The 24,634-nt window shown below is 42.9% G+C and overlaps 1 protein-coding gene across 11 annotated transcripts in view; it reads right to left on the bottom strand.

Annotated features, from left to right (window-relative positions):
- ARMC8 (armadillo repeat containing 8) overlaps positions 1-24,634 on the bottom strand; it is a 217,143-nt gene that overhangs the window by 82,083 nt on the left and 110,426 nt on the right. For all 11 annotated transcript variants that reach the window (XM_039486875.1, XM_039486874.1, XM_039486879.1 and 8 more), the window contains 3 exons: positions 13,699-13,774; positions 13,517-13,607; positions 835-895 (listed from right to left, as the gene is read on the bottom strand). In XM_039486875.1, the coding sequence (XP_039342809.1) occupies positions 835-895; positions 13,517-13,607; positions 13,699-13,774 (228 nt within the window). The remainder of the gene's footprint in view (positions 1-834; positions 896-13,516; positions 13,608-13,698; positions 13,775-24,634) is intronic.

Here is a 24,634-nt window from a genome sequence, read left to right as displayed (position 1 = left end):
CAGCTCTAGAATGTTCAGATCTCTTGTTGATACATGATCGTTCTAGATTTCAGTGCTAGCCATGGTTCTATAACTAACCAGAAAGTTGTGTAATTCCTACAGGGGTGTTCTAAAATGGCAATTTTCTGACAGAAGGCTGGATATGCAAATCATACCTAACACACCATGATAACAGTCTCAAAAATTTCACTTGCCAGCCACCATATAAGAAACAATGATGAACATAAAAAGTCCACACAGATCCTTAAGAAAAATATTTTATGAAACTTATTAGCAGAGTGTTTTTTCTGATTAAAAAATATAAACTGAAGCAAGCACTGAGAGTACCATTTGTTGAATACTATCTCTTAAAACAAAAAATCATGAATGACAGGTTTTCACTTGCATTCAGACAGCAGCCTGATGAAGTCGTTTTGCATGTTCTTTCCAAATGATTGTCCAATACTGCTGTGCAACTTTTAATTTTTAAGTTTCTGCAATTTGACAAATATAAAATGGATTCTGTATCAAACTTTTTTTTTCTGGATTCAGACTTACTGTAACTAGCTTAATAAACAGAATTAAAATGTCATCACTATTAAATATTTATAATGAACATATTGCTACATAGGGAGATTTTCAAAGGCATAAATGGGAGTTAAGCACCTAATTTTTAAAGGAAGCTGGACAACTAACTGCACTTTGTGCCTTTGAAACGCTCCCCCATAGAATTAATAGTGCTTTTGTAACACTTTATGACAGACGTACACAAATAAAATAGTGACAAACACAGTGTGATAAAAACTCTGGTTTAACTGTGGCTTAAATTTCAAACAAATTATGTAACCAGCTTACCTTTAAAACAATGCAGTTATCATCTGTCTGGATTGCTCCTGCTCTGCACATGTAAGTAAGGCTGTAACAAGACAGCAGAATATAAACGCACTTACTTCCAGCTTTTATAAACATTAAAAAGTTATTGTAAAAAGAATGGCTGTGCCAATGGAATAACTACTTGACTTGGTTATAAAACCCATTTTAACACATGATGTTTTACTGGGCTCAGACACCATTCCATATAATACCTGAATAATACAATTTATTTTTCTACATGCCGCTTTAAAGACTTAGCAGTCAAACCCTGAAATGACTAGCAATGGTAAGACGAGTTTGGTTTTGCTCTTGCTGACACCACCATAAGTTTGGAATAATTTTATCAAAATCAGAGAGAACAGAATTGAGATCTACGTTTAAAAGAACAAAGTATAAAATGCACTGGAGAACCAGGTTATTGCCCTGATTCAGGAAAGTATCCCTATTAGGCCACAACTTAAGCATGTGCTTAAATCCCATTGAAGTAAATAGGACTTAAATCCATTCATATTAATGATAGCATGTAAGCATGTGCTACATGCTTTCCTGACTCGGGTTACATGTACATAAAATGGCAGAGTACATGTTGTTATGGAGCCTTACATTTTGAATTTCCTAACCTTTGCACATTTAAACGTTCAGCCCTAACATTGTAGTGAAATAGCATTTTGTAGTTAATCTCCTTCTTTAAAATAAAAAATGCTGCAAGCAAATTAATTTGTTTGTGTTCTCACAATCAACTGAGCATCATGGTGCCTAAAGAAAGTGTGCCCTCCTTCCAGATACCAGGGTGCTTACTGAACACCTTATGTTCTTTGAAAAGTACTCCCTGAGACTGTGGTACTGGGGAAGGAGTACAGGAAAGACTGGTAGCATGGTTAAGAAAACACTGGCTAGATGGAGGGTGACAAGAAAAGTATCATGGAATTGTGGGTTGAGGGAAATTGGGTGAGATTGTTACAGACTTGTTGGAGAAGAATCAGAGGTACTCAAAGGCAGTAGGTAATTTTATAGGGTTTATAAAACTGCAGAAAGTGGGATCTGAAAGACACACCAAGATATTTTCCTAGGTGGGATGGAGGTCGTCTCAGACTTCTTGGACAATCCCCTGGTGTCTCAAAAGAAAGGTGCAATGGGAGCTTTTATGTCTTCTCCTACATTTCTAATGACACTGGAGGGGGCTCTAAGGAAATGTCAGGTTCCTGCTTGGTCCAGCTATCCATTTAAATTTAAAAAATCATGTATAAGTTTAAGAAATTTGCCAAAATTAGAACAAAAATAAATGACTTACATGTCAAAATTTAAATTAAAAAGGGAGAAAACCCTCAGTCTACTGAAGTCTGTGTTAACTACTCAGGAGTAAGTAGGGATGGCGGTTAAGAAATCATAGCTATCCAAGCACTTACTGTCATGGTATCTGGCACCACTTACATGTACATAATTAAAAACAAGTACTTCTACAAAGGTAACAAATTTGATTCTGCCCTAAGCCACCCATCAACAAATGATAAACCCAGCTAAAAACCTGCAATAAAGACAAGACTAAATTAAAGAGCTCACGTTACAACTCTCCCTTAAAAGTGAGCAGATGGGATCTTGCAGTAAGCAGAGGTGAGCCCCACAGCAGGGATATTTCACTGAGATTGACATTACCAACCTCACAAAACCAACAGGGGAGTACTGCACACATTTGTAATTTCTGCGATTGGTTAGAAGGAGACAGCCTGTCTCTCAAATAGCTGTGTCTCCAGCCCAGCTAGGACTCGTCTACACAAGAAAGTTGCACCGTTTTAACTTAAATTGATTTTAGTTAAATTAATGTAAACTCCTGTATGGACATATTTATTTTGGTTTAAGAGAGCCTTATTTCAGTTTAGCTTAAAGCAATTCCTAATCGATTTAGGACTTGTCTTCATGGAGAGTTGCAACAGTTTAACTTAGTGTGATTTTTAAAACAGCTAGTTAAACTAGTGCAAAATACTGTACAGACATACTTATTTCAGTTTAAACTAGCCTTACTATGCTTTAGTGCAAGAAAGGCAGTCAGTCTGAGTAACCAAAGTTTCAGAAAGATTTTCCAAGGGTAAACCTATGAAAGTTACATTATCATAGAATCGTAGAACTGGAAGGGACCTCGAGAGGTCATTTAGTCCAGTCCCCTGCATGCATGGGAGGACTAAGTATTATAAAAATTGCAGACTTAACAGGCATGGGGTACAGTCAGTCAGTGCTGCTACCTGGGAAACCAGTAACCATTTTAGATCCAGAAAAACCCTGATGTCATTTGTATTACAGCAGAGCCCAGATGTTCCAGTCAGGCCCCCATTGTGCTGGACTTGTAGAGGTATACTGAAAACCACTATGACAATAGGCAGTTATACATGTTAAGCTGAGAATACAGACAAAGCTCCTGCCATTTTCTTAAGATGCTTCCTTGTGTCTCCATCCCGCCCAGCTAGAGCCTAAGGCAACCAGTCCACTTTTGTCCAGGTCCTGATCATGGCCAGGTATTTGGAAAGCAAGAAAAGGGACAATCCAGATTTGATGAAAAAGATGCAGATGTATCATTTTTACATGGAGGAAATTGCAAGCCATAACAGCTCACTATCTCCTCTTATCTCATATAAACAATGAACAGAAAGGGAAGATAGAAAGGACTCCTATGTGATTCTCCATGCAAGATCCTTCTAAAGGTTACATCCACTATTGGAACCAGGGGTGTAATTCCCAGCACATGCAGACACACTCATGCTAGCTCTCTTCAAGCTGGCGTGCTATAAACAGCACCATAACCAGGGTAGCACAGGCAGCGACAAGTGACAGCACAAGCTAGCCACCCCAAGTACAAACCCACATGGGTACATGTTCAGGGAAGCTTCCCCATGCCGCCACTTGCCACTGCCCAGGCTATCCCAGCTAACCTACTATTTTTAGCCTGCTAGTTCCACAGAGAACTAGTGTGGGCACGTCTACACGAACTCGGAATCTCTCCCCCAGCTTCAAGTGGAGATGTAGCCTAAGAGAAATTGCCCATTGCACTCGCAACCAACCAACCATACTGGGGGCAGCTGATATATCTGATAACATCAGCATGGACATTTGGTCTCTGACCCTTGCCTAAAGGAGGTCAACCAATGAGATTTGCACAGACTTTTTTGCTATGCACAGGCATAAAATGGTCAAATAGGGACCCAGGAAGTGGAGGAATCCAAATGCTATGGGAGATGAATCAGCACTACCTTCTCAATGATTTTCCCCCAAAATGAGAGATTACAGACAACATAATTAGTGACGTTGTTAACATGATGACTTTTAAAGCCAAATGACAGCATATATAAGGATTGACAGCAAACAACCATTAACAGTCATCAGTAATGGACACAGATGCTCCACACGGGCTTTCACCAGTTGTGAGACCATAGGTCCCTCTTCCAGATAGCTAAACACATTTCACTCAGTGCACTGAGAACTTACACTTGCAAAACTATGTGGAACTCCGTCCAGGAAGCTGACTCTTGCTCTGACACTCAATCCAAAGAAACAGACAGACTATCTTGGATTGAAAAATCCACCAAAGGCTACTAGCTTGAGGATTAAACCCACAAGCTCAAAGGGGTTGGGGGACCCCACCAGCAAGGTCCAGAGACAGCAACTGGGAAAGATGTCTGCAAAACTGAAAACATAAGGACTACAAACTTTTAAAAAGTGCTTAGAACTTGAATATACCGCATAGGCCACAAGTACACTATCTGTGCTGGATCCAGCACCTGGGCGAGAGTTTTACCATAAAATTGAGCAAGCTACATGCTGCTGCTAAGAGCCTCCTGGTGTCACATATCAGGGCTTTCTTGGCTGCTTGTGTCCCCCCCGACCTTTCTCAAGAGCTTTTGTAACTAGAACAAATATATATTTTATGCTGAACTGGTTTCCTTATAGAAAGCTTTTGTCTTTATGGGCCTGTCTACACTACAGATTGTTTACTGAATGTGAAGCCAGGTTTCACTGCACAGTTTGCTCCTGGTTACACACAATATGGTTTAAACATGGCTCCCGTACCATGAAAGACTGCAACTAAACTGACACTCTTCCTTTGCTGCATACATAGAAATTCCCTGATCGTGTTACCATGCAAACCAGTCCTATTACTTCCCAGGTCTTTACCTGGAGAACATCCCAAGGTGCATTGCACCATCTGCTACAGAAAGCACTAAGTATTCTCAGCACTCTATTCTCTGTACACCAGCAATGCTTACTACACATCTAGAAAGTTGTGGACCAGATCAAAATGACCAATATTTAAGGTTGTTAGCTATACCAAAACAACCCACTATCCCCAGTCTGCTGGATTGCTGACCTCTTTCACCAGCTACCTACCCCAAAATCAAGAATGTTCAAGTGCGCACCTAGTCTTAATGCCAAACGGAAAGACCTTGCTAGTGATCTAGATTAAATAAACCAGCCTGGTTAATCTCAGCTCATCTAAATTAAATCAGTAGGTGTATCAGCAGAGAGCTGAGATTCACCAAATCTGAGAATCCTATGCGGTAAGAAAATCAAGGCAAGAGAAGTCCAGTATCATTGAACACAAGATGATAGCTGGGAAGTCCAGCAAAGGATGAACCATCTGCTCAGTCACAATGAGTTAGATGGCATTAGAGGCACCAGAATGACATTTAGCCCATGCTACATAGTCAAGAACTGTGTGTTGAAACAGCCGATGACAACAGGGTGCCAAGGAGAAGAAAGAAGATTGCATGCCGACTGTATCATCTGGGTGCTATAACAGAACAGTGGTGGTGACAGTTGATCATAGAACCATGAATGGTAAAGGTGTCAAACTAGCCGTGGGCTGAAGTTTTAAATTGCTCAAAGTGGATGAAAGGTGGCAGGACCTCATTGTAACCTAGAGAAGGTTTTCTAAAGTATTATGTAAACTAATAGTGGCTGCAGTAAAAACTGCCAATTTGAGGTTTTCAAGGCTCCTTGTGAGGTTGAAGATGTTTTAGAATGGATGAAGATATCTTTAAGATTTTAAGATAAAAAGATTAGACATATGAATAATAAGAGTAGACATTATGAACAAGAAACACTTATAAGGGGTACAAATTCATGTTTCAGGATGTAAGCCAACCACTAACTGTTTAGAAATCATGAAGTATCTTCCCACATGGGCATATCAGTACTTTGCACCTTCTTTTAAAGCTTGTAGTATTGACCAATGTCAAAGAGCGGATAGTAGATTAGATTGACCATAGGTTTGATCCAATATGGCAATTCCTATGTTCCTATAAAACATTTTATCTCCGGGACTGCTGAAAGTCAAAGATATCATAGAAATTTGCCAAATTGGCATAGTTGTTTCCATAGAACTAAGAGTCCTTCTGCTTATACAACTGTATATTTTATACTGAACAGGACTGCGTAGTCCCAATATATATAATCAAATACGCAAAGTAGCATCTTCTAAAATTGGTTTTATACTTGTACTAAAAGTTATATTTATTCAAGAAAAGTTCTTTTAATGAATCTTTAGAGAATTCATCTCTCATGCTCTTATAATACTGAAAAACATCTAGTCAATACTCAGTTACTCAAGCTTTGGAGAGACAAGGTGGATGTGGTAACATCTTCTTTGGACCAATTTCTGGAGACAGGCCTGAACAATTCAGTGTTTTACTGAAATATAGGAATTTTAGTAGAATTTAATACATATTTTTATATATATTAATAGAATATACAAGACAATTGTTTGTAAAAGTTTGAATTTCTTGCTACAAGAGGTATACTGTATTTTTTATGTACACTTGTTTCTTGGAAAATTCAAAAGGTGTCTCTGGTGTTTAAATTTAGGAAAATATAACCTTTCACGGGAAACTGGCGGCACCTGAGAATAACAGCAGAAGTTAACATTTACTGCTCTCGAGTTTGCAGGAGAGTGCTGACTGCTTTTAAAAACATTCAGTCAGTGCATGACAATGTTCTTCAAAGTATTTGATCTGTCTTTATGAGATGACCATAGGCGGCAGGTTTGTATAATTTTTGGTGGGGCCCAAAATGGTGGTGCGCCCCCGCTCCCGCCAGGGGCGGCTCTAGAAATTCCACCGCCCCAAGCAGGGCGGCGCACTGCGCCGCCCTTCCCCGGTCCCGCGGCCGGGGCAGAAGTGCCTGCGGACGGTCCCGTGGTCCCACGGCTCCGGTGGAGCATCCGCAGGCATGCCTGCAGGAGCTCCATCCGAGCCGCGGGACCAGCGCACCCGCCGCAGTCATGCCTGCGGCAGGTCCGCTCCTCCCGGGGCTCCTGTGGACCTCCCGCTGGCATGACTGCGGAAGGTCTGCCGGAGCCAGATGCCGCCCTGACAGGACAATGCCGCCCCACGCGCCTGCTTGGCGTGCTGGGGTCTGGAGCCGGCCCTGGCTCCCGCCCTGTAAGCCGATATAAAACGAAGCTACAACGCATCAGTGCCACAAGATTACAAAGGTCAATTAAAAGTGGAAAGTCAGAAGCAGCACTTGCCTACTTCAATATACAGTATTATATTTTGTTGCACCTGTTGTGATGAAGTGGGAATGTCCTTAATATTTTCTCTGAATACTGTATGGGTGCCTCAGTTTCCCCTGCAAGATGCCAACTGAAGGTGTTGGGGACAAAGATCAGGTGGCCTCCTTGTCCGGAAGAGACAGAGGCCAGAGGAGGGAGTGTCAGTTTGGAGCTGGCTGGGGAAATGGGGAGAGACCCAGAATTTGGTTCTGGGCTCCCCACCCCCCAAGATGGACCTGACAGAGGGGTTCTGTTTTCTGTACCTACAAGCTCTGTTTAAACTGTGTTCCCGTCATCTAATAAATCTTCTGTTTTACTGTCTGGCTGAGAGTCACATCTGACTGCGGAGTTGGGGTGCAGGGACCTCTGGTTGCCCCAGGACCAGCCTGGGCAGACTCGCTGTGGAAAGTGCATGATGTGGAAGGGCATGCTGAATGCTCCGAGGTCAGACCCAGGAAGGTGTAAGCTTCTTGCCCTGGAGACAGTATGCTCCGAGAGAGGAGGCTCCCCCAGAGTCCTGACTGGCTTTGTATGGAGTTGTTCCAAAGCATCACAGCATCCCCTTCCACACCGTGCACTTCCCAGAAGTCCGCACAGGCACTGACACTCCCTCCTCCGGCCTTTGTCTCTTTTCCAGGCATTAGGAGGCCACCCGATCTCTCTGTTCTCCAACACCTTCAGTTGGCACCTTGCAGGGGAAACTGATTTGGGAGAAATGAAGTAAAAGCTGCCCAAACCGAGCTTGAGCACACCTGAATTTTGAGGTGTTCAAATCTGGAAGGCAGGTGCTAGGGGTGGGAGAGGGCTGTGGGCTCCATGGGGGAGCATGGCAGCAACTGTCTGGAGCTGCACGGAGCCAGACACGCTGGTCTGAGTGGCACAGTAAGCGGTTTGGGGGTTGGAGAAGGGGTAGGAAGTTCCGGGGGGCAGTCAAGGGACAAGGAGCAGGGGGGGTTGGATGGGGCAGAGGTTCGGAGGGGCAGTCAGGGGACAGGCAGCAATTGGATAGGCATGCGAGTCCAGGAGGTTTATCAGGGGACAGGTAGAGGGGTTCTGGGGGGAAGTTGGGTGGGGTCTCAGGAGTGGGCAGTTGGGGACAAGGAGAAGGGAGGCTTAGATAGGGGCTGGGGTCCCAAGGGGCAGTTAGGGGCAGGGGTCTCAGGAGGGGGTAATCGGGGGACAAGGACCAGTGGTGCTTAGATAGGGGGTGGGGGTACTGGGGGGCAGTTGGGGCAAGGGTCTGGGGAGGGGGCAATCAGCGGCCAGGGGCTGGGATTCAAAGGGCTCTGGGCTGCTGGCAGCTGCGGGGAGCCCTGAGCCCTTTAAATCCCAGCCGCCTCCCCGGCTGGGATTCAAAGGGCTCTGGGCTCCCTGCCCCTGGGGCAGTGCAGAGCCCTCTGACTCCCGGTCGCGGCTGGGATTTAAAGGGCTCTGGGCTCCCCGCGCTTGCAGGCAGCCCAGAGCCCTCTGATTCCCGGCCGCGGCTGGGATTTAAAAGGCTCTGGGCTCCCCGCTCTTGCAGGCAGCCCAGAGCCCTCTGATTCCTGGCCGCGGCTGGGATTTAAAAGGCTCTGGGCTCCCGGGCTCTCAGCTCCCCGCGCTTGCAGGCAGCCCAGAGCCCTCTGACTCCCGGTCGCGGCTGGGATTTAAAAGGCTCTGGGCTCCCCGCGGCTGCAGGCAGCCCAGAGCCCTCTGATTCCCGGCCGCGGCTGGGATTTAAAGGGCTCTGGGCTCCCCGCGCTTGCAGGCAGCCCAGAGCCCTCTGACTCCCGGCCGCGGCTGGGATTTAAAGGGCTCTCGGCTCCCCGCGCTTGCAGGCAGCCCAGAGCCCTCTGACTCCCGGCCGCGGCTGGGATTTAAAAGGCTCTGGGCTCCCCGCGCTTGCAGGCAGCCCAGAGCCCTCTGATTCCCGTCCGTGGCTGGGATTTAAAGGGCTCTGGGCTCCCCGCGCTTGCAGGCAGCCCAGAGCCCTCTGACTCCCGGCCGCGGCTGGGATTTAAAGGGCTCTGGGCTCCCCGCGCTTGCAGGCAGCCCAGAGCCCTCTGATTCCCGGCCGCGGCTGGGATTTAAAGGGCTCTCGGCTCCCCGCTCTTGCAGGCAGCCCAGAGCCCTCTGACTCCCGGCCGCGGCTGGGATTTAAAAGGCTCTGGGCTCCCCGCGCTTGCAGGCAGCCCAGAGCCCTCTGACTTCCGGCCGCGGCTGGGATTTAAAGGGCTCTCGGCTCCCCGCTCTTGCAGGCAGCCCAGAGCCCTCTGACTCCCGGCCGCAGCTGGGATTTAAAAGGCTCTGGGCTCCCCGCGGCTGCAGGCAGCCCAGAGCCCTCTGACTCCCCGCTGCGGCTGGGATTTAAAAGGCTCTCGGCTCCCCGCGCTTGCAGGCAGCCCAGAGCCCTCTGACTCCCGGCCGCGGCTGGGATTTAAAGGCTCTGGGCTCCCGCTGCAGGCAGCCCAGAGCCCTCTGACTCCCGGCCGCGGCTGGGATTTAAAGGGCTCTGGGCTCCCCGCGCTTGCAGGCAGCCCAGAGCCCTCTGACTCCCGGCCGCGGCTGGGATTTAAAAGGCTCTGGGCTCCCCGCGGCTGCGGGCAGCGCAGAGCCCTCTGACTCCCGGCCGCGGCTGGGATTTAAAAGGGGCAAAACTTAGCTCCAACTATTGGTGGAGCAGAGCCCCTGACTGTAAATGTTCCTGGGGCTAAAGCCCCAGGAGCCTATATAAGTCGGCGCCCATGGAGATGACAGTGGTTTTCAGATTCTTGCTTACTCCACCAATGTCCACAAAAGGCTGCAGGGGAGGTTTCCCCTGTAATTATCTCAAAATATAAATTTTCACTAAGAATTACTGATATAAAACAGGTCTGGAGGTTAATTACTTAATTAAAAGAAATCTTTTTTTCAAGAATGTGCCCACATTCCATGGTGTTTTCTACATAACTCAACCAGATGCTGTAAATTTGCTATCTCTAAGGGTGAATGATCCTGGAGTGTAGTACAAGCTGCAGAGTTCTGACAATCACACACAGTCCTCAGATAAGAAGAGGATGGAGTAGGAAACAAGGGAAACATAAAACCACCAGGAGAGGGCATGTCATGGTGGAACCACTCATGGGATGCAGAACCTTGCTGATTAACATAGGGGAGGACAGAGACAGCAAGCAGAAGACAGAGCAGCCTGTTCATTTAACACAAGCATTACTCTCTACAGATATCACAGCCTAAAGATGTACAATCCCTGTGCTCAGTTCTCTCCCCTCCCCAGAGGCACTTGTATGCTATGCTTGACAGAGCTTCTCCTCTTTCCAGAGATGCCTGCTTTCTTAATTGATTTGAAGTATATCCATTTCCCTCTCTCAAATGCCTTTAATGAAGGAAAAAATATTGAAATAAGTGGGCAAAACTGTTACAATTCTGAACAAATATTTGTAATTCCTGATAGCTGTTCACCCTCACTACTGGAGAGTAGATTGGGTACCTCCAGAATAAACACCGTACCAGAAAAAGTAATACGACAACGTAACAGGAGGAAACAAATTACTTAAGATGGTTACAGGAAAGGCCCCATACATTACACCATTCCACAACAACAAAATTCAGTTCTTGCCACGGAATTATACTCCAAAAACTCAGCTTTTAAAAAAATAAATATGTTTATAGTCCTTGTGGATATGGAGTTTAACTTGAAAACACACACACACAGCCTCAAACAGTAATTTTGAGAAGTATAGTGGCATCTCAATAAAGACCCCATTGAGTCCACAATTCCACAACTCTAGAATCTGGCATTTTTCCAAGATACCACAGAATTCAGCATTCTTGTCATAGAATTTGCTGTGTCCAGGTGCCTGGAGTTTTGCTTTCTCCTCCCCTGCCCTGCTAGGACCAGCCTGCCACTCCCTTTGCTTTTCAGCTTCTCACAAGGGGGAGTTAGCTGGATTCCAGTCCATGATCCCTGGACTGTTCCATGGAACTAGGCAGCTGGGGCTCAGGAAGCCAATCCTGGAGTCTAGCTTCCAGCATGCAGGATGACAAGCTGAGATACCTGCAGATCAGTGCAGACGCCGAGGCTAGGGAAGCCAAGGAAAGCTGAAGCTGAAGCTGGCTACCCGCTGGGACACACATGATGTGTTCTAATAATTGTGGCCTAACAGGTCTATCCTAATTGTGGACTGACTTATTGGTAAGTGGGTAAAAGTTTGTAAAATTTTACAACCACCTACAACAATATATGTTGATGCACAAAGGGAAGGCAAAAAGCCTGGACTAGTCCATACAAAAAGGTCTACTAAAGCAACTCAAGGAATGCATTGAGATCGTGCCTAGTAAACAAAAAGCAAATGGAATTAGAAGTTAATGGACCAAAACTGATGTAAGAAACTAGGCTTCATTGGCAGACAAGTAATGAGGGAATGTGCTGTTCTGCCCACGACATCTTCTGGGGTCCTCAAAAGAGAGAGAAACTTTGGTCAAGGGTGGGAGGGAAAGGGTGGTGGTGGTGGTGGGGAATCAAATGGGAAAAACTCCTGGTGGAGGCCAATAGGTCTCCGCTTCATTCCAGAGATTTTCTTTCATTTGTGAGTTTCAAGGATGATTGTGACACCCAGACTTTGGCACACCAGCAGAGACAGCTGCAAAGACTCCAGCCTGATACATATGAGATCCTGCTCTGTATTCCCCTTCCTTTTCATCTACCACTATCTCTCTCTCTCAGCTTTTCACCTGATCCTGAGACCAACTGTACCACACAGCACCAGCACAATGAGATGAGCTGTCCCATCGAGCTCTGGCTGGCCTGAGGAGGATTGTTGAAGGAGAGGGAGATGACCAGCTGAATGATGTTCTGCTGCCAGGAATGTGAGCCAGGGTCCAGAGCAACAGCTGTTATGGCCTGACTGCCAGCCCAGAGCATTCGTCTGTGACTGCCTAGCCACTCTGTATCCTGAGAAAGTCAACAATAATACGTATTTCCCCACCTATCTCTTATCCCATTTGCATCTGTTTGCTCCGTCAAAGGCAGGAAGAGTGCCAATCATTCACAACTTGGAATTCAACAGGACTAATCCTTTCCCACCAAGAGAAGGATTGCTTGACAAAAAAGACTCCAACCAACATCCTCTCTCTGAAAATGGGGCTTTGATAAGTTTTTTATTACATTTGTTTTCCATACCCGTTCAATTTCAGTATCAAAATGCTTTATATCTTGTTTTGATTCTTTTTCTCTTGTTTATCCTAATCAATACATTTTCAAATTTTGGCACACATTTTCTAATGTGTTTGCCACAGAGCTAAACAGGCTGAGGTCTCTGTACTCAAAATCCCAAACTGTTTAGTGTTGTACAGCAACAGGGACACATTAACGCTTCTGATTCTCTGGGCACACTTATTCCATAGAAATTAACACAACAAAGGGAAGAAGGTTCTCCCAGGAGGACAGTTCCAGGGCGTGGAGCCTGGATGCCTAAAGAGCACTATGAAAGAACCCACCCACCAAAATAATCATTGTCAAACACAATCAGACTAATTTTGCAGCTATGAACCATAGTTGTGTGGGACGTGTAGAAGGAGGGATGGGAAGGACAGGCTATGGAAGCAGAATACATTAATATTAATAAAGAAATTAGCAGTTACTGCTATGAAAATTGGTTCCATTGAGCTGCAGAGTGCACTGGGCCACTATCATGGGAATGGCAGTAAGGGAAGGTAGAAGAGGCTGAAACTAAAAAGAGGAGAATCTTAAATTAACCAGTAATATTAAATAGCAATGGAATAATTTCCAAGGAGTCTCCAGCAACACCAGAAGCCTTCAGAAGTAAATATTACTTCAGAGTGCAAACCCTTCAGGGCAGGGATTAGCTCTTATCTAGATCTGTACAGTGTCCAACACAATGAAGCCCCTAACCCTGAATGGGAACCTTTGGTTACTAGTATAATATAAATACTGAATATTATTTAACAACAACACTTTAAAGGAATACAAGAGTTTATCTTGCATAAGCGCAAGGAGATGGACTACAGACTAACATTTCACCCAATTCTATCACTTAGGATTTTATGACAAGAAGATTTGTAAGAGTTGCAATTTTAAGCATTAGTTACATTGCAGCCCCTCTCCCTCTAGCTCTTGTTGAGGATTACCATTTGGCTGATGTGAGCTGCATTTCAATAGGCTTGTCCCTTTGTAACATCTTCACAAAAATCTGTGGTAATAATTCTCCATCAACCAAAACTGCAAACAATGAAAAAGAGGATTCAGGAAATAATTCAAATTCAGTTAATTTGTAAAATGAACATATTAGCCACTGAAGCTTTCAGCTTACCATTTACAAGAGTCATTGATACCTGGGGGTTTTCAAAGGCTAGAACTGAGAAGCATTTCAATGCTTGCATTCGAACCTGTACAAAAACATAGGATTTACATTTCACAAATATTAACCCAAAATAAGTCACACTGTGTTACACTATTTTAAGCTAACTAGGCTTTTGGAAATACTGGCTGATGAAGAAATCTAGATGTGGCTGAAAGGCTGGTGGAAGTGTCTGGGGACATGGCTTGACTCTTCTGTGATAGATCTGATACTATCTCTGCATGTTGTATTTTGCACATTTGTGAGATCCAGGGGGAAGTGATTACTAATGGGAGGGAAAAGGAGGAGCAGAAGCCATCTGCCAACACAGCGCAAACCTTGGCAAGACTTGTTGCCAATGGCATGGATGACAGAGTCAATGATACTCTCTGCATACCTGGAGGGGGAGCTTCAGAAGCATCCAAAGGAGTTAGGATAAATCTGACTAAAAGTTAATAGGACTTGTACTTCTGGATCCAAAAATCCTTCTGGATTTTTGAGAGCAATGCATAGCTAAATTGAATTTATCTACACTATTAAAATAAATTAAAGCTATCTAATCTGCTGTGATTATATTAGGGCTGTCGATTAATAGCAAGTAACTCATGTGATTAACTCAAAAAAATTAATTGCGATTAATCGTACTGTTAAACAATAGAATACCAATTGAAATTTATTAAATATTTGTGGATGTTTTTCTACATTTTCAAATATATTGATCTCTATTAGAACACAAAATACAAATTGTACAATGCTCACTTTATATTATTTTTTATTAAAAATCTTTGCACTGTAAAAATGATAAAAGAAACAGTATTTTTCAGTTCACCTCATACAAGTACTGTAGTGCAATCTCTTTATCGTGAAAGCATAACTTACAAATGTAGATTTGTTTTGGTTACATAACTGCATTCAAAAATAAAACAGTGTAAAACTTTAGAGCCTAAAGTCCACTCAGTTGTACTTCTTATTCAGCCAATCGCTCAGACAAACAAGTTTGGTTACAATTTGCAGGAGATAATGCTGTCTGCTTCTTGTTTACAATATCACCTGAAGTGAGAAGCAGCATTCACATGGCACTTTTTTAGCAGGTGTTGCAAGGTATTTGAGTGCCATATATGCTAAACATTTGTATGCCCCTTCATGCTTCGGCCACCATTCCAGATGATGCTGATGACACTCGTTAAAAATATGTGTTAATTAAATTTGACACTGAACTGCTTGGGGGACAACTGTACATCTCCCACATTCTGTACATACATATATTACATAAAACTGTACATGTTTTACCCACATTCTGCCATATATTTCATGTTATAGCAGTCTCGGATGATGACCCAGCACATATTTGTTTTAAGAACACTTTCACTGCAGATTTGACAAAACGCAAAGAAGGTACCAATGTGAGATTTCTAAAGATAGCTACAGCACTCGACCCAAGATTTAAGAATCTGAAGTGCCTTCCAAAATCTGATCAGCATGGGGTGTGGAGCATGCTTTCAGAAGTCTTAGAAGAGCAACACTCCGATGCGGAAACTACAGAACCTGAACCACCAAAAAAGAAAATCAGCCTTCTACTGGCAGCATCTAATTCAGCTGATGAAAATGAACATGTCAGTCCACTCTGCTTTGGATCGTTTTCAAGCAGAACCCACTATCAGCATGGATGCATGTCCTCTGGAATGGTGGTTGAAGCATGAAGGCACATATGAATCTTTAGGGCATCTGGCACATATATATCTTGCAATGCCAGCTACAACAGTGCCATGCAAATGTCTGTTCTCACTTTCAGGTGACATTGTAAACAAGAAGCGGGCAGCATTATCTCCTGCAAATTGTAACCAAACTTGTATGTCTGAGCAATCGGATGAATAAGAAGTAGGACAGAGTTTATGTTATAAAGTTCTGAATGCAATTAGTTCTACATTTGTAAGTTCAACTTTCAAGAAAAAGTGATTGCACTACAGTACTTGTATTAGGTGAATTGAAAAATACTATTTCTTTCTTTCTCTCTTTTTTTTTTTTTAACAGTGCAAGTATTTGAAATCAAAATAAATATAAAGTGAGCACTGTACACTTTGTATTCTGTATTGTAATTGAAATCAATATATTTGAAAATGTAGAAAACATCCAAAAATATTTAAACAAATGGTATTTATTATTAACAGGGTGATTAATCACAATTAATTTTTGTAATCGCTTGAGAGCCCTAGATTATATATCATTACTGTTATCTGCACTTCTGCCATTGTTATTATACAATGACATTAAACACAATATTATGGAAGTGTATACTGGGTGGGTTTTCATGTTGCTTTTGGTATTTGCTTTTGCTACTCTACCTATAAAGATACCACATGATATAAGATAGTCTTTTGAATATAGCAAAATAAAATTGATTATTGCTATTCAATCAGCCTTGGCCTCCCACATGCGAGAGAAGACATTGGTGGGGTGGAGAGGGGAAGATCAAGAACTCAGTTTTGGCCATGGTGAATTTAAATAGGAGATCATGAGGAGACCAAGATTCTGGTTTAGACATAGGGAGCTGGGTCTGCAGTTGGGAGAGATTTGTGAGCCATTCATCAGATTATCTGATGCTAGAGAACAGAGAAAGAAAAGACAGGGGCCTTTGGGAGAGTTGAAGTTAGGGGTGGTGAATCAAACAGACCACTGAAAATACAATTAGAGGAGTCAGTAGAGAGCCAGGACTGGACAGAGAGTATCAAAAGCAAGGAGGACAAGAAGAGAAGCATGGGTAATAGGTCAGAGATAGCATCATGGTATGCTGAAACCCGCCACTGGATCAGGAGTGGAGTGATGATAGACACAGGGAATCAGTCCCCAAATAGGGTCTAATCTGATGTCAAATGGACCACTTCCAGAAGTTGGACACTTCCTGACTTTGGTGGAGGAATCAAGTTCCTCCTTACTCATGGAGAGAATAGATGCTGGCGGTGTTGTTTGCCAAGAAGCACCCAGACTTGTCCTCGAAACAAGGAAGGAAAGTGTGCCATGCCAGTCAAATTATTTTTGCCCATCTCACATAGGACAACTGACTTTCAAACCTGTAGGAATCAGTCTGCAATAAATAAGTTGTTGCAGAGTGGAGCCCACAATGGCTCCTTGTGAACTCAAGGGGCTGAGTGACAATGAATGCTGATTTTCCTGTGGTTGATCCTGAGCCCAAAGAACCGAAAACATTTACACACATTGTCCAAATTATACTTCACCCCTTGTGGAAAGAGCTCTTTTGGCTAATCACATAGATAAGCCAGCCTTGCAAAATCACACATGAACAGGGGCAGTTTTTTTTTTTTTTTTAAATTTAAACACAGAAGAATCATTTGCATTTTCCTTATCAGGGTAAAGTAAAAATAAGTAAATAGGTTTGTGTGTCAGGGCTGTTAAATTTTCATTACAATGAAACCCTTGAGTCTTGCCATTGCTAAAAGACCAAAGAGTAGAACCAAGTACAAGTAATGGGGACTGCACATAGTTAGACAGCCAAGATGGGTGAGGTAATAGCTTTTATTGGACTAACTTCTTTGGTCCAATAAAAGATATTACATCATCCACCTTGTGTCTTTAATATCCTGGGACCGACATGGCTACAACTATGCTGCATACATAGACAGTCTGAGTGAAACATGAAATTAAGTGTCTTTGAGGTTGAGAGCCCCCCAAAAATCCCGCTGATTTACACCCACCATATGGGATCAGAATTGTTGGATATAATTATTCTACCTTAAATCAAGGATGGGGCAAACACTCCTTTTTTTCTTGGCAATAAGGATATAATGGGAAGAGAGCCCCTTATCCAAAAGCTGCTAAAGAAACGTTGTTTCCAAATAAAGGAGGAGGCTCTCTGCATTTTCTCACGAGAAGGCTTCCTGAAAAGGGCTGGGCAAGGAGGTTAGGGGAAGCAGCTTGGAGTAGGATATCCTTTCTGGATGACTTCTAGGACCCATCTGTTTGAAGCAATTCCCCTTAATAATACCAAGTAAAAAGGAGCAAGTCAGTTACTATGGGGGAAAAGGGAAGGGTAAAGTATCGATGAGGAAAGGTTCATGGTTCCTGACAGCCCCATCAAAATGTTTTCTGGCAAACCATGCCAGTGAAGAAGCAGCACTGAACTCACTACAACTTTCTGCTACAATGTTTTTTCTCTGCTGGTTTGATGGGACTGTTTCTGATCAAGTCCCTAGAATTACTTTTATGTGTGTAGATGAAACAACTCTTTCAGATATCTCATGCAGGTAGAATTTGTAATATGTGAAACATCCATAAAGCACAAATTTTATTAACAGAAATATTCTATATCAATGGTCATTATTGACCCTAGACACAGGAAACACAAGCTATTTCTATGTTTTATGTAAAGAGGAGATTCCAACCTGAGAAATTAATTGCCAAATCTCAGCTTGCCAGCAAACTTGCTCTTTTTATCCTGGTTGAGAAGTTATTCCATATTTCTGTTAAAGTTATTTTATTAAATATAAATACACTAGTGGTTTTAAAGAACTGCTTCATATTAATAGTACTAAGAAAAGTATAATTGTACCATGTAGATCTATCTAGGTCAATTTAAAAGCAGAGGCGATTTTAATGTGTTCTAGACACTATAATAATAATAATAATATCTGGAGATATACTCATCTCCTAGAACTGGAAGGGACCTTGAAAGGTCATCGAGTCCAGCCCCCTGCCTTCACTAGCAGGACCAAGTACTGATTTTTGCCCCAGATCCCTAAGTGGCCCCCTAAAGGGCTGAACTCACAACCCTGGGTTTAGCAAGCCAATGCTCAAACCACTGAGCTATCCCCCCTGAACATCTTCTGTGTGAAAGTCCAGAACTTAAAGGGAAAGTTCTGTTGCTAAGTAACCATAATCACAGGACCGTCTATAGAGTTAAATATATGCATACACAATAAAAGGGACATGCTCTTATCTGAAATAAATATTGATTAAATCACTTGTTCAGTTTTCATTAATGTTGAGCACGATAACATTTATATAAAAATAGGGCTGTCGATTAATCGCAGTTAACTCACACGATTAACAAAAAAAATCAATCACGATTAATTGTAATTTTAATCACACTATCAGAGGGGTAGCCGTGTTAGTCTGCATCTGTAAAAGCAGCAAAGAGTCTTGTGGCACCTTATAGACTAACAGACGTTTGGGAGCATGAGCTTTCATGGGTGAATTTCGTCGGATGCAAGTAGTGGAAATTTCCAGGGGCAGGTATATATATGAGCAAGCAAGAAGCAGGCTAGAGATAATGAGGTTAGTTCAATCAGGGAGGATGAGGCCCTCTTCTAGCAGCTGAGGTGTGAAAACCAAGAGAGGAGAAACTGGTTTTGTAGTTGGCAAGCCATTCACAGTCTTTGTTTAATCCTGAGCTGATGGTGTCAAATTTGCAGATGAACTGAAGCTCAGCACTTTCTCTTTGAAGTCTGGTCCTGAAGTTTTTTTGCTGCAGGATGGCCACCTTAAGATCTGCTATTGTGTGGCCAGGGAGGTTCAAGTGTTCTCCTACAGGTTTTTGTATATTGCCATTCCTAATATCTGATTTGTGTCCATTTATCCTTTTCCGTAGAGACTGTCCAGTTTGGCCGATGTACATAGTAGAGGGGCATTGCTGGCATATGATGGCGTATATTACATTGGTGGACGGGCAGGTGAATGAGCCGGTGATGGTGTGGCTGATCTGGTTAGGTCCTGTGATGGTGTCGCTGGTGTAGATATGTGGGCAGAGTTGGCATCGAGGTTTGTTGCATGGATTGGTTCCTGAGCTAGAGTTACTATGGTGCGGTGTGCAGTTACTGGTGAGAATATGCTTCAGGTTGGCAGGTTGTCTGTGGGCGAGGACTGGCCTGCCACCCAAGGCCTGTGAAAGTGTGGGATCACTGTCCAGGATGGGTTGTAGATCCCTGATGATGCGTTGGAGGGGTTTTAGCTGGGGACTGTATGTGATGGCCAATGGAGTCCTGTTGGTTTCTTTCTTGGGTTTGTCTTGCAGTAGGAGGCTTCTGGGTACACGTCTGGCTCTGTTGATCTGTTTCCTTATTTCCTTGTGCAGGTATTGTAGTTTTGAGAATGCTTGATGGAGATTTTGTAGGTGTTGGTCTCTGTCTGAGGGGTTAGAGCAGATACGGTTGTACCTCAGTGCTTGGCTGTAGACAATGGATCGTGTGGTGTGCCCGGGATGGAAGCTGGAGGCACGAAGGTAGGCATAGCGGTTGGTAGGTTTTCGGTATAAGGTGGTGTTAATGTGACCATCACATTAGATTGGTCCAGGCTGAGGTTGATGGTGGGGTGGAAGCTGTTTGAAATAGTTGTATCCTCACACACAACTATTTCAAATTTGATGACAATATATATCTCCAGATCAGTGGCACCGCTATGGGCACCCGAATGGCCCCACAATATGCCAACATTTTTATGGCTGACCTGAAACAATGCTTCCTCAGCTCTCGTCCACTCGCGCCCCTTCTCTACCTACGCTACATTGATGACATCTTCATCATCTGGACCCATGGGAAGGAGACTCTGGAAAAATTCCACCACGATTTCAACAGCTTCCACCCCACCATCAACCTCAGCCTGGACCAATCTACACGGGAGGTCCACTTCCTAGACACCACGGTGCAAATAAGTGATGGTCACATTAACACCACCTTATACCGAAGACCTACCAACCGCTATGCCTACCTTCATGCCTCCAGCTTCCATCCCAGGCACACCACACGATCCATTGTCTACAGCCAAGCACTGAGGTACAACCGTATCTGCTCTAACCCCTCAGACAGAGACCAACACCTACAAAATCTCCATCAAGCATTCTCAAAACTACAATACCTGCACAAGGAAATAAGGAAACAGATCAACAGAGCCAGACGTGTACCCAGAAGCCTCCTACTGCAAGACAAACCCAAGAAAGAAACCAACAGGACTCCATTGGCCATCACATACAGTCCCCAGCTAAAACCCCTCCAACGCATCATCAGGGATCTACAACCCATCCTGGACAGTGATCCCACACTTTCACAGGCCTTGGGTGGCAGGCCAGTCCTCGCCCACAGACAACCTGCCAACCTGAAGCATATTCTCACCAGTAACTGCACACCGCACCATAGTAACTCTAGCTCAGGAACCAATCCATGCAACAAACCTCGATGCCAACTCTGCCCACATATCTACACCAGCGACACCATCACAGGACCTAACCAGATCAGCCACACCATCACCGGCTCATTCACCTGCCCGTCCACCAATGTAATATACGCCATCATATGCCAGCAATGCCCCTCTACTATGTACATCGGCCAAACTGGACAGTCTCTACGGAAAAGGATAAATGGACACAAATCAGATATTAGGAATGGCAATATACAAAAACCTGTAGGAGAACACTTGAACCTCCCTGGCCACACAATAGCAGATCTTAAGGTGGCCATCCTGCAGCAAAAAAACTTCAGGACCAGACTTCAAAGAGAAAGTGCTGAGCTTCAGTTCATCTGCAAATTTGACACCATCAGCTCAGGATTAAACAAAGACTGTGAATGGCTTGCCAACTACAAAACCAGTTTCTCCTCTCTTGGTTTTCACACCTCAGCTGCTAGAAGAGGGCCTCATCCTCCCTGATTGAGCTAACCTCGTTATCTCTAGCCTGCTTCTCGCTTGCTCATATATATACCTGCCCCTGGAAATTTCCACAACATGCATCCGACGAAGTGGGTATTCACCCATGAAAGCTCATGCTCCCAAACGTCTGTTAGTCTATAAGGTGCCACAAGACTCTTTGCTGCTTTTAATCACACTGTTAAACAATAGAATACCAATTGAAATTTATTAAATATTTTGATGTTTTTCTACATTTTCAAATATATTGATTTCAGTTACAACACAGAATACAAAGTGTACAGTACTTGCTTTATATTATTTTTATTGAAAATATTTGCACTGTAAAAATGATAAACAAAAGAAACAGTATTTTTCAATTCACCTCATACAAGTACTGCAGTGCAATCTCTATCATGAAAGCATAACTTACAAATGTAGATTTTTTTTGTTACATAACTGCATTAAAAAATAAAACAATGTAAAACTTTAGAGCCTAACGTCCACTCAGTCCTACTTCTTGTTCAACCAATTGCTAAGACAAACAAGTTTGTTTACATTTACAGGAGATAATGCTGCCACTCTCCTGAAAGTGAGAACAGACATTTGCATGGCACTTTTGTAGCTAGCGCTGCAAGGTATTTATGTGCCAGATATACTAAACATTCGTATGCACTCGACCCAAGATCTAAGAATCTGAAGTGTCTTCCAAAATCTGATCAGCATGGGGAGTGGAGCATGCTTTCAGAAGTCTGAAAAGAGCAACACACTGATGCAGTAACTACAGAAGACGAACCACCAAAAAAGAAAATCAATCTTCTGTTGGTGGCATCTGACTCAGATGATGAAAATGAACATGCGTTGGCCTGCATTGCTTTGGATTGTTATCAAGCAGAACCCATCATCAGCATGGACGCATGGCATGTGGAATGGTGGTTGAAGCATGAAGGCACATATCTTTAGAGCATCTGGCACATAAATATCTTGCAACGCCGACTACAACAGTGCCATGGAAACGTCTGTTCTCACTTTCAGGTGACATTGTAAACAAGAAGTGGGCAGCATTATCTCCTGCAAATGTAAACAAACTTGTTTGTCTGAGCGATTGGCTGAATGAGGAGGAGGACTGAGTGGACTTGTAGGGTCTAAAGTTTTACACTGTTTTATTTTTGAATGCAGTTTTTTTTGTACATAATTCTACATTTGTAAGTTCAACTTTCATGATAAAGTGATTGCACTATAGTACTTGTATTAGGTGAACTGAAAAATACTTTTTTTTTTTTACAGTGCAAGTATTTGAAATCAAAATAAATATAAAGTGAGCACTGTACACTTTGTATTCTGTGTTGTAATTGAAATCAATATATTTGAAAATGTGGAAAACATCCAAAAATATTTATATAAATAGTATTCTATTATTGTTTAACAGCACGATTAATCGTGTGATTAATCGTGATTAATTTTTAATCGCTTGACAGCCCTAATAAAAAACCAAGATTAAATATTGAATTTATAAAATGGAGAGTCAATGTGAAATGAACATCTGAAAACTAAACCCAGGCAAAATGTATAATAATTAACTGAACCACCATGAAAACGTCATTGCAAGAAAATAAAAATGATCCAGGTATTGAGTGAACTAAGAAAGAACAAAAGGATAAACTTCATATCAGTACCTGGTTAAAGATACATTCCATATGGAAAATACTAACCTATATAAAAAGGACATTAAAAATAGAACAAAACACTCAATTTAGGGAATACTAAAATCAATGTTGCCCAAGGAAACTTAATTTTGCCCATTGTGGGTATATATCATCATATAGTCTCATTACATGATCATATGTTATTTTTCCACAGCACGGATGGTGAAATAAAGCAATGGCACAGTATTTTTTTAATCCTCAATGTTCAGAATAGGGCCTCCATACCTCATTTACTGCACACCATCCTGCACTGAATACATAATTATAAATATCTTTATGGGCTTCCCTATTGCACTCATGATTGTAGCTTTTGCACCTCAAACATTAATCTATCTTTACAATAACCCTGTGAATTAGATAAACTTTAGCCACATTGTACAGATGGGAATTGAGACAGAGTAATTAGAGCCAAAATTTGCAGAAGAGACAACTAATTGTGATATTTCAGTGTTTGGAGGCCCAACTAGGGACACCTAAAGTCTCATATTTCAGGTATGCTGAGCACTCACAGCTCCCATTAACTTCAAATGTAGTGAGTGCTCAGCTCTTCTGAAAACCAAGCCCTAAGGCCAGAATTTTCAGAATGGCTCAACACCCATGGCTTGGGTCAGATTTTCCAAAAAGCTCAGCAGTCAATGTGCAAGAAGTCGTAGTATGTGATGATGTAATTAAAACAGTTGAAGGCAAAAACCCATTAACTCAGATAAACGCTGCAGACTTGATACTATTTCTTGGAGTTTTGGAAATATATTTTGAAGTTGTCCAGATATGATGAAACACCGATAAAAAACGTTCCTGTACAATCATAAAAACGCCCTCACACTCCCTGTATACAAATATAGCTAAATATATATTTTTTAAAAAGAAAATATATGCTTACTCTGAGTTAAGTGATAAAGCACAGACCTTTGGATATTCAGAGAACTTTCTACAGTTTTGACTGGACTTTCTCTGCCATGGCCTGATTGGCTGTTTGTGAGGGAAGGAGAGAGAAGGTTGGAGCACTCTCTTCCCCTCAATTTCACTCCACACCAGCCTCTCTTAGACTCTTCTCCCCTGCTTTATTCCCCTCGCCCTCAACTCTTCACTTCTCTTTCCATTTAGCTGATTCCACTCCTAAGTAAACCCACCAAAAACCATGGAACTAACATGACATTTGCTGCCATCACATTTGCTCACTCTGCTTCTATGTTCTACTCCGTCACCCATCCTGTGTCTGTCAGCTCTATTTAGATTGTCAGCTGTTTGGGAAAGGGCTCAATTATACAGCACCAGTACAATGGGGCCCACTCTTTGCAGGCCCTTAGACACTACCATAACAAATATGATTAACAAAATGAAAATAAAAACAAACTGCTAAGTCTGATTTGAACATCTGGTTTATTGGGGCTAGGGAAACTGTTGCTGAATGTTAATAGTTCCTAAAAAAGCTACTTTTTTTTTAAAGGACCTATAATATTCTGCAAAATTTGGAAGAAAGCAATTAATCAATTGGTAACAAAACAGAGTCCTGTTTAGTATCTAGCTGCGCTCCCCACCCTAGCAGAGAGACATCCGTCATTATGACTACTGTTGGG

Source organism: Mauremys reevesii, linkage group 9 (genome assembly GCF_016161935.1).
Source record: "Mauremys reevesii isolate NIE-2019 linkage group 9, ASM1616193v1, whole genome shotgun sequence".
Lineage (NCBI taxonomy): Eukaryota > Metazoa > Chordata > Testudines > Geoemydidae > Mauremys > Mauremys reevesii.
The sequence above is the reverse complement of the archived record's forward strand: the minus strand, read 5'-3'. Positions and strand labels throughout refer to the sequence as shown.